General features: G+C 34.1%; 1 protein-coding gene across 2 annotated transcripts; it reads right to left on the reverse strand.

The window, feature by feature from the left end:
- Nucleotides 1-92: 92 nt before the first annotated feature.
- LOC135682737 (spartin) lies at nt 93-10,176 on the reverse strand. Of its 2 annotated transcripts, none has more exons than XM_089113203.1 (14): nt 9,167-10,176; nt 8,980-9,050; nt 8,720-8,816; nt 7,868-8,040; nt 7,480-7,575; nt 7,128-7,255; nt 6,772-6,964; nt 6,034-6,203; nt 4,410-4,613; nt 3,743-3,827; nt 3,027-3,117; nt 2,377-2,440; nt 1,803-1,834; nt 93-1,552 (listed from the first exon to the last, which is right to left on the reverse strand). In XM_089113203.1, the coding sequence occupies exons 1-14, from the start codon at nt 9,238-9,240 to the stop codon at nt 1,450-1,452; spliced, it is 1,581 nt and encodes a 526-aa protein (XP_088969329.1). In that variant the 5' UTR covers nt 9,241-10,176; the 3' UTR covers nt 93-1,449. The 2 variants fall into 2 exon arrangements, with proteins under 2 accessions (XP_088969329.1, XP_065053819.2); XM_065197747.2 differs by having other exon boundaries at nt 179-1,552; nt 6,034-6,215; nt 9,167-10,172.
- Nucleotides 10,177-10,435: the final 259 nt, after the last annotated feature.

Consider the following 10,435-nt stretch of genomic DNA (forward strand, 5'->3'; position numbering starts at 1 on the left):
ATTTTTATGTTCTCAAATAGTGCACTAAATAGACAGAAAAACATAATCAAACAATCCAAGAGATATTTTGGATGAATTAATAAAAGATTTTGAAAAGAAAATTGCGCCTCAAAAATTAAGATTTTTCAAAGCCTATAGGCTTGCCTTTTTGAGAGTTTAGGCAACTTTTGAAATATTTTTATGTTCTCAAATAGTGCACTAAATAGACAGAAAAACATAATCAAACAATCCAAGAGATATTTTGGATGAATTAATAAAAGATTTTGAAAAGAAAATTGCGCCTCAAAAATTAAGATTTTTCAAAGCCTATAGGCTTGCCTTTTTGAGAGTTTAGGCAACTTTTGAAATATTTTTTCTGTTTTCAAATAGTGCACTAAATAGACAGAAAAACATAATCAAACAATCCAAGAGATATTTTGGATGAATTAATCAAAGATTTTGAAAAGAAAAATTGCATCTCAAAAATTAAGATTTTTCAAAGCCTATAGGCTTGCCTTTTTGAGAGTTTAGGCAACTTTTGAAATATTTTTTATGTTCTCAAATAGTGCACTTATAAACTGAAAAACACAATGAATTGTTATGCTCCGTGGGTAAAAACTTGACTTAAAGATAAATAAGTTGCTTAGATTACAGCCTTTCTTCCATTCGAAAAATTCATTAGCGACGTAATTAGTAAAATAAAGTTAACATCTGCTGGTTTCTATACACGTCATCTAATATAAAATTGGCAATTGCAATTTATGGCGCAACTTATATAATCTTTGGATAGTATCTATCCAACTTTTGGAGGGAAACAATTTTTAATTGAAACCTAATTTTTTCTGCATTTGAATCCTTCAATTTGGACGGAGAGAGATTATCAGTTTCGCCATTCATGCTGGGTTTTAACAGTGTTTGCGAATTATTTCCGAAGTGCGAATTTCAATAAAGAAAACATGATTTTGCCAAGCCACACGACACTTGATTGATCATTGAAAAGTCCTTGGAATCACAAAAAGTTCCAAAGAATTTTGTGAACATAAAGTAAGTTAAAAGTCAAAATTAAAGCAAGCTTAAGGAAAATCTGTCTCGTTTTATTAAAGGTCGGCTAGACCTAATATTCTTAGAGTTACTGGCACTGGAAGAGGGGTTTAAATTATCGGTGCTAGAAATGATTCTGCTTCCACTTTTACTTACTTTCGGCAACTTATAATCAATTGCCTTGCCAGTCAGGGACCACAGCAGCGGGGGGCCTTGCTCTTGGTTTTTAGCTTATTTAGCCGCCCCCCCTCACCCAAAAAAATTGGCCCCCCTCAATTTGTAATATGCGCCAAGGTCCTTGCTGCCAGTAACTCCAGCATTGACAATAAGCGACGTAAATCTGCTCGTATCTAGACGCTCGTCAACCATGAATAAATTTATATGTACATTCAAACAAAGGGTTCGAAAGTGAATTATTAATTAAATAATCTATCCATTAGTTATTGCTTTCATTTGCCCCGACCTTGTACTTTCGTCAGCATCCATTAGAACCGCTTTGCTTGTGTCCTTCGCCGCCCTTTTCACAATCGCTCTGCAGATGAATTTTCACACGTTAAAATTTGATTTTGAAAATAATAATTATTCTAAATAGGCAAGCTAGCAATATCAAATTTTGATGAACTGGTCGATTTTGGATTTTGTAATTACACAAATGGATTGATCAAGTGTGATGGAGAGCCTATGAGACTGAAATTTTCATCAATGTGCTAAAATTGAGATAATTAAGAAAATTGAGATTCATTTAAATAGAATTTAAACGTTTTAAAAACAATGTTACTTACTTTGTACCAAGTTTCTTCACATTCCAGTAGGCCTGTAAACAGTTGTCGCCATTTATTATAAAAAACATTTTATGTTAGCAAAAAGAAATATCAAAACAGGAGATCAGTACTGACCCACTAACTTTCGACTCCATGTCTCATTTCAAAAAAGCTACTCAAATACTGCTTTATGTGAAAATTAAACGGGAAACCGTTTGCACTTCGCTATGCGTTCATGACTAAGTATACTCAAAAATTTGTCAAATTTTGAATATAAGCTTTTGTCAAATGTTCATTTTAAGCGTTTTTGAATTACAATGTCGTGATAACTAATCGCAACAGTTTAAAAACAGCAACAACAACAACAACAATACCATCTTTTCTATCAAATCTCTATAAAACCTGCTTTTTTATTCAATTTTTCTAAATTACGCCTACAACTCAAAGGGACAAAAATATATCAAGAAAAAATATTGCCTTTTTATTCTTATTAAAGCAGTATGAAAATTGACAATAACGGAAGTGCAGACATAAAATGAGCTTTGGGATCCAATTTTTTAGTGGAGCTACAAAAATTATAAAGAAATGTGCAAACCTGTGCGGTATTTCCTGCCGCTGCCATTGCATCTCCAGTGACATCACTTGCATCCTCGCCATACCTGAAAAATAAAACAGCCAATAACAGTTACAAAAGTGGAAGAAGATGGAGGGCAACCTCGTTTGTAACTGAAAATGATTAAAAAATACAGAGTTGCATAAATATTAACAGATTTAATAAAAATAACGCATTTATAACCAGCTAGAATGAAAACAGAGCCACTCAAGAATGAAAACAGAGCCACTCAAGTTTGCAAAGGTTCAGAAAAATGTCTCTCTTAGGTCAAATCTTGAGCAAGGTAATTTAAATGAGAGAAATCATACTGATCTAAACTTGATTATACTCCTTTTCAGATTTTAAAGTTTTGGCTTTGACTCAAGGAATTGTAAAAACTTTTGTGGACTATGTGCTTTTTCTTTAACTGCTAATCAACAAAGCAATTTGTTTTAAAATTTAGCCAAGTTATATTAGCAATACTGACATCTATTTAAAGTCAATTCATAAAAACCCTAGAGTTGCTCCAAATTGAGACCCCCCTCCCATTCCAAAAAATGTTTTTTTGTGCTTGTGATCGTTGGAACAGTAAAACAGCTTAAATTTTGTAATTGTGATAGCTCAAAGAAAATTGAGATCTGAAAATGTCATACTTGTGATGGACAGTTTCCACAGTGGCCTTTGTTATACTTCTGTACAAGACTTTCCCTGATTCTTCCAATGAAGTAAAAACTGCACTGAAACCTGCGGATTGAAATACTTGCATTAAGATCTTCTAAAAAACGTCATATACAGAATGCAAATGTGAGCAACATGAAAAAAGTTCACCAGAACTTTTGATATAAGAAATCGTGACCAGCTGTCCTACAGCGACAGCAATGAATTCAAAATGTCTTTTAGCGAAGTTGATTGGTTTATTATAGTATGGGTTATTATCTGACTGAGAAATCGCTATCAAAATGAGAAACCTAAATCTATCACCGCGATCATTCGCCCTATTTACCAAACAACCAGTTTAAAGGCACTATGACCCGATACATTTGCTGGCCATTAAAAATTCCTATTGGTTAGACTACACAATAGACCTATTGTTACGTATCCAATCGTCTAATTCTCAATTTTTTCTCAATCATAAACGAGATGCAAAGCCTATTGTTAACTGTGATGGTTGGCTGACAGGACATTGGGCCTTTAAAGCTGATTCAAGTTAACTGTACACATATCCTTGAGTGTACATCGCATTAAGATTAATTTTGAAGTTTATTCTCGAGAAAAATGAAAATCACTTTCGTTGCAGTTGAATTTACCACCTTAGCAATGATTATTATGAAAATCATACTTGTTTATCAGAAAAACCTAGCAGAATCACCTTTCACGCCTGCAGCAGCCACTTGCACTAGTTCGTCCATTGTCTTCTTACCATCATCGCCATTCTTGTATTTGGCTGGAATGAGCTAAAAATCGAAACACTTTTATAATGCAAAATACCCCAGATAAGAAATAAATTATTCCAAAATAAAGTGGGGGATGGATGCCTTTAGATGGTTCTGCGAGCTTTTCTCACAAAGCTTGCCACATGAACAAAACATTTACAAAAAGAGCATCAAGTACCGAAATCGCACAAGTATTTCCCAAGTAAATTTCAAGCAATGCAGAATTTGCTATCATTCCCAATTACTTGTTCGAAAAGGCTTTTAAAGATTTTCTAACAACAACACCAACATCAAACAGAAATTACCGGCTACATTACCTCCTTTTTACAAACAAATGCCTAAGCTTGGCTGTAAATGCTACAATGTAACAATTTGCACAAGATTTTGATACCGGAAGCAGAGATATTATGCACTAGGTATTTAGGATGGGAATTGGAAAAGATGAAGTTTATTCTTAAAATATCTGGTTTTACTTTTAAACTATATAGAAACAATGCCATCACTTTGGGAACGAAATTTTGCTCTTCTTGTCAATAATTTACAAGTTTTGGCAAAGTGTACCGTGTTTTGGCAAAAGATGTTGATGATACACTGAGGACCCACCTTGGCTCCTTGTGTCCTTATAACAGGAGATAAGTGTCTGCCAAGTTCAACAGTCAATGTGCACAATGTTGAAACTATAAATCCACTGACTTTAACGGCAGCACCAGTAACCTCTTTGATTTGCTGAACATTTTTGACAGTTTCAGGGTCAACCTTTGATGGTTCTTCATTCGGTTGGAGTCTTTCTCTCAATTTTGTGGCTCCCTTAAACATAAAGTTAAACCAACTGTTAGTCACACACAGTTACAGTCCTCGTATTTCGGCACATGCATGGAGCAGATAAAGCGAGCAATTTGATACAGGCACGAGTCGGTTTTTTTGCCGTTGTCTTCGACCTTCCTAGCTCTGCAGTCCTTTAATGAAATGTTGGAAGCTTTTTTTCCAGAATTTAAGCAACCAGCCTTATTCTTACAATACCTTGTCGCTTGGAGTCAATAAAAGCACAATTTAAGGCATTTTTTACCAAAATTGTTATCGAAAATTTCACCTTATCCTCCGGGGATAATCATTATCTCAAGAATTTTCCACGAGCATTACTTTTGCCAAACATATTTTCGTCAATTAGTACTGACTTTTCCGAAAACTTTAAAAAATAATCTGCAGGTTTGAAACAATTTTCGTGTTTGAATAAATTTTATTTGCAAAATGTGTAAAATGGATCAAAAGTATGACAGTTCGCAAGTTCTTGTTGGCTGACAAAAAGTATGCGGGGAAAAACTGTATTAAGTTAGGTTAGGTATTTTTGAGCCCTTGGTGTTGTGCTAGAAATTAAAGTTTGAAAGAGTTGTCTAAATCTTTTTGCGAATGAATGAATCGGTTTGCTTTGTTCAGATTCCACTGGTAAAAAGGCAAGATGGCGGCAGGGCTAATTTTTGTTCTTTTAATTTTCGTTCTTTTCGATTGCGTATAATTGTAATAGAAACAAGAAAAGTGACAAAATATAACAGCAAACCATAGTGCAGACCACCTTAAACTTAAACAAACTACTCAAAATTTATTAGTTAAAGTTAGGGAATGACTATTTTAGATAATTAGGTACCTGTGGTAAAGCTTAGTACAATCTAAGAGTTAGGCACGATCTGAAAGCGAGTGTGATTTTAATTGCTGGAAATACATCCAACCCACTAAAAATAACGTTTTCAAAATAAAGCCAGATAGGTAACATATGCTCCAACGAAAGTTGAAAGATGGAGGGGAAAAATTAAAAACTCATAACAAAAGATTTTGTAGAAATTATCAAGATAAGGCTACCCTGGTTCTATTATCTTGCGAAAACTACTATCTTTCTAAATTATCTGATATCTTGCTAAAAGATGAAATATTTATATGAGAACTGAAGAAATGCGACTTAGGAAACTCTTTTTTGGTAAACAATGGAAGAAAATTTTATGACTGAACCCCTTTAGACATTCTCATGGCATTAAATTGCAAAAACTGCAACACTGAAATGCAAAAGATAAATTCCAATCCAACAGCAATACTCAAGCAATAACTAAAACCTTAAGTGTCAGATTTGTCATATGAAGACAAAACCTCTTTATAAAAACATACTTAAAAATGCTATAAGTTTCAAAAACGAGCAAAAATTAAAATGAAATGGAAAAAAAAAGGAAAGACAACCTACTTGCTCGACCAAATGACTTGTAACTTGAGCACCTTTTGCCAGTCCCCATGAGACCCACTTTGCGCCAATTAAAATACCACTAGAGACTTTATCACTCCAACTGCGTTCTTCTTCATCACTAATAGCTATCTCAGTGATTTCCCTAGGCTGGACAGGAACAAGCTCTCTGCCTGTTGTATTGTCTTCAACAGAAAAATAAAATAATTCAAAGCTACTGGTTGGCTCACATTTGATTATCATCTGGCAGAATGTACTCTTGTCTTCATACATAAGATAGACTAGAGCAGAGCTACTAACATCAATGCCCACATGGTAAATAACTTTCACATAAATAAAGTAAGGCAAAGAAACCCCTTTACTTGTAATGTGGAAAATTACCATATTTCCTCAAAAATTGGCCAATCTTTGAAAATAAGCTGATTCAAAAGTAAGCCGAAAAATATTAGAAAACACAGAAAAAATAGGCCAACCTCAAAATTAAGCCAAGACACAGTGAAGCTATTGCATTGCACACTCCTTTAAGACAGATTATCAGTTTGATAAGCATCCATCCTTGAAATTTTATGCAGTTTTTGTTTAAATTGAAATGGAGTTTTCCGAAAGTCTCTGGTTAAGACATTGAAGTCTGGATTGAAACCATATTCAAGTCAAGATGCCAAATCTTCAAATGCAAAAGAGTACATGTTTGATTACTGCATGGAGAACTTTGCACAGATTCAGAGAAGCATAAAGACTTACCATTGTCGCAAATTGGCTTTTCCTTATGATTTTGATATGTTGGGGGTGGTCTTGGTGGTTTTGCCCTAGCAATGTCACTTGCTGTTAGCTTTCTAAAATCACAATAACATGACAAAATCCTTTCAAATCGCTCAATTACTATTTCAGCAACACAACCAGCAAATACAATGCCTACTGAAGCAGGTTCTCCATCCTACAAGAAATCAGATATTTTAATGGTCAGAAAATATCCCAGTAAAGAAGGACAGGTGCGGGTTTGAGCAGGGAATTTAGTGTTGCAAAAAGCAAATCGAAAATTGAATTTCATAATAAATTAGCATTGTATATTGCTAGACAGCTGAAAATGATGCACTAACCTGTGGCTGTAAACTGATATCTGGGAACATATATGTTCTGCTAAACGTTTTTAATGCTGGGGAAATACCAGGGTGCAATGGATAAACCCAGTCACCACACTGAAGGAAGGCTGGTGGTTCTGTTGGATCTACAAACATAAACATTTCGAGATAGGAAATTCTAACATGTAATCAACAGTCATAGGGCAATTTGAGCTTTTACTAGTACTGTATACGACAACAAGGTGCAATATGAATGTTGCCAAAAAGGCATCAAATAAACTAATGTAATTAATTCTTTACAAAAATTATACACTGAGAAAGAAGAACCTTTGGAAATATCTGTAAAAGTTATTTGTTTTCAAAGGCATACCTTTATTCTCACCAAGCAGCTGGAATATCTTCAAATTGCAGGGAGTAGACCATGTACTTACACTTTTTCTTGAATCAACATGGAACAACCTGACACCTAAAAAGAGTTAAAATTCTGGTCAAGAAATGTAAATGGTTCACATACAGCAATGGCCAGGGCAAATGAAGCCATCCCCTGAAATTCAAAATAAAAACCACTTGTCTTCTATCACCCAATGATTGCAATGAATGAAAAGCATGTCAGGTAGTAAGAGCATTTTTTCTTCTTTAAAAAAAGAATATTCTGTGAAAAGCTCTTTCTGCCTGCCCTTGAATTAAATGGTGTATACTAGAAATTATATTTTCAAACCTTTTCATATTCTAGGATTTCCACAACAAAGTAACATTACCTTCATCAATTGAAACTAAAGTTCGTGCATCTTCCCATTCACAATTTTTCATTCTATTTTTGTCAATACCATTTCGTTCATCTTGTTTATGAGCCTCTGGCAGTGGAGGTGCAGATGGCTTTACAACAGGCTGGCTAATAACTTGAAGCCTGTATTCAACATCATCTTTTGCCCTTCAAGAGGTTTATGTGAAAAAATTTAGCACTAATTTATGGTTAGTGTTATGTTAATTGCCAAGAAAAATGCTAGCCAACCTAATGTAATTTTAAAAACCTTCAAGTAAAAGTTAATGCTGTCTGTCTTGATACTATTGCTTAAGATTCTTAAAAATTTGTAATGACTGCATATCATTCTACTTCTTAAATATATATAAAGCTCTGCAGTCACAAGTTCATACTTCTTAGAAATTATATTTCTTGCAAAGCAGTTACTTGATCAGGTTTATTTGCACCTTAAGCTGATAATATTTTCTGATATAACTTAAGGTGTGACTTCAAAAATGGAGAATAGACGTTGAGCAGTTACGTTAAAGGGTTCCATTCTAAAATACATTTAGGTGAAAGAAGCATTCAAACAATCAAGGGGGAAACATTAGCTGCTATTAAATGTTTACTGTTGTTTGTTCTCAACGCACCAATGGGGTGTTCCTTATTCTAAATTTTTATTGATTTTTCCTTGCAAGTATTTCATTGGAGTCCATTGATCAACTAGCTACCGTGGCCTCACTTTTATTTTCATAAAAGATCAAATATCCTGGAACTCTACAAAACATTTAAAATGAATACCATTGAAAAAATTGTAAGAGCTTGTAAACTCTGCCTGAAAGTAACTCTTAAACCTTTTAATACTCACGCTTTCAGTTTGCTTTGCATTTCCTTTGCCTTTTCACAATCTGCTGATCTTGACATCTTTGTATCTAACTTTAGTCCTGAATTTATCAACCGCAGTCCTGCAAAATTTTCATCACTTGATGAAGATATAAATACCAGTTTATGGCTGTTGTACTCTCTTTATTATAGAAGTCAGTGGTATTTGAAAACGGAACGGAGCAAAGACATTACGTTCCTTGAACATATAACATTGTAAAAACAAAACTATTGAAAGTGCAATACCTTTTTCATAACATAGCGATGCCTCAGCTTTCTTTCCATTTTCTTCCATGGACAGGCCTTCATTTATAAACCTGACAGAAAATAAACCATTTGATTCTACATTCAACTAAAATCTAAACATTGCTAGTGCAAACCGCGGAAAGAAATTCCTAATTCAAGAGCAACCATAATTGAAGTAGAAACTTACTTGAAAGCTTGCGTGTAACTAGATTTCAAGCTCTTTAGCACTTCTTTGTTTCCTGGCTCTGCAGCAACTTCCATCTTTCAACTTTTTTCGAAGTTTGGACGATTTATAAAAACAAAACTGCATCTACTGTTGTCACCCCTCCTCCTTGCGGCAACTATATATAGGACTTGATAAAGTTTACAGTTTTAGACAACTTATAAAAAATCTGAACATCATTCTTGCAAGAACACTATTACTGGTTTAATTTCTTTCATCACTGCACTCTACAAACGAGAATTTATTTACAAGTCAGACCATGTCGCACCACTTTCTTATTTTGGAAATTCCGTCACATTTGATTAGCCTCTTTTTGGTTTCCAAAACTATGAAATGTTGCGTGCGTCGATGAAAAAGATGAGAGTTAGAGAGTTGTCAAAACCATGGTCTAAACCAACCAACCTGTGGCGTCGCGAGGGAGGTGTACTCAAAAAGTAAGAGAGAAAGAAAATTGAACTAGAGAAGCTTTATTTGAAAACAAAGGATTTGTGAATCAGCGAAATGTTTTCAATATAGATGTGTTTGTGATAAGCCACGAAAAATCAGTGAAATACTTCCACCCTCAATCGGAAATACTTGATCAACAAAGCAAAATACTTTTGCATCGAATAGACTAGGCTGGCCAATGCCATTTTTACATCAAACATATATAAGATAGGTAAATAGTAGCAGAAATTGTTACGCCTCAATAAATATATGAAAAATGTATGTATGTATGTATAGTAATATTTAATGTGAATAACAACCTAAGTTTGAAAACTTGTTTTCAGTTTGATTCACAAAAACCGGCAAAAACTGTCCGTTGTTTCCTATCGGACAAATTAATAGTCTATTCTACGGTTGGTACTCTACCCTTAACATGTCCTTTAATAATTAACAAAAGTACTCAATTATTTGCATGGCTGAGTACTGTGCAAATAGATCACCCACTTAAAATATCTAGAAAATATTAAGAGCTTTCTAGGGTGTTCCAACTGTGTAAAAACATACACAAATAAGACTGGTCGACTTTAATGCCTTGAGCAGGATTTCAGGTTTGGAAAAGGCGTATTTGGAGACGGCTAAATTAATATAATTTTTCGTCAGGTCATCCTCAGTTTTTTCAAAAATTTAACTTTATAGGTAAGAAGATTCAGATGTTGCATCGTGGATTAAAATCATTTTAAATGAAAAATGATTGAAACTAACCAACAAGACATCTTAAGAAAACATAGCAGATATCTGGCAAAATGA

This window comes from Rhopilema esculentum, chromosome 16 (assembly GCF_057945365.1).
Source record: "Rhopilema esculentum isolate cy_ngs chromosome 16, ASM5794536v1, whole genome shotgun sequence".
NCBI lineage: Eukaryota > Metazoa > Cnidaria > Scyphozoa > Rhizostomeae > Rhizostomatidae > Rhopilema > Rhopilema esculentum.

Excerpts from the sequence above, each read along its gene's own strand:
- LOC135682737 (XM_065197747.2), bottom strand. The coding sequence starts at position 9,240 with ATGGAAGTTGCTGCAGAGCCAGGAAACAAAGAAGTGCTAAAGAGCTTG. Across the intron at positions 6,965-7,127 it reads ATATCAGTTTACAGCCACAG|GATGGAGAACCTGCTTCAGT; the intron begins GTTAGTGCATCA and ends GATTTCTTGTAG. Across the intron at positions 4,614-6,033 it reads CAAGTCATTTGGTCGAGCAA|GGAGCCACAAAATTGAGAGA; the intron begins GTAGGTTGTCTT and ends TTTATGTTTAAG.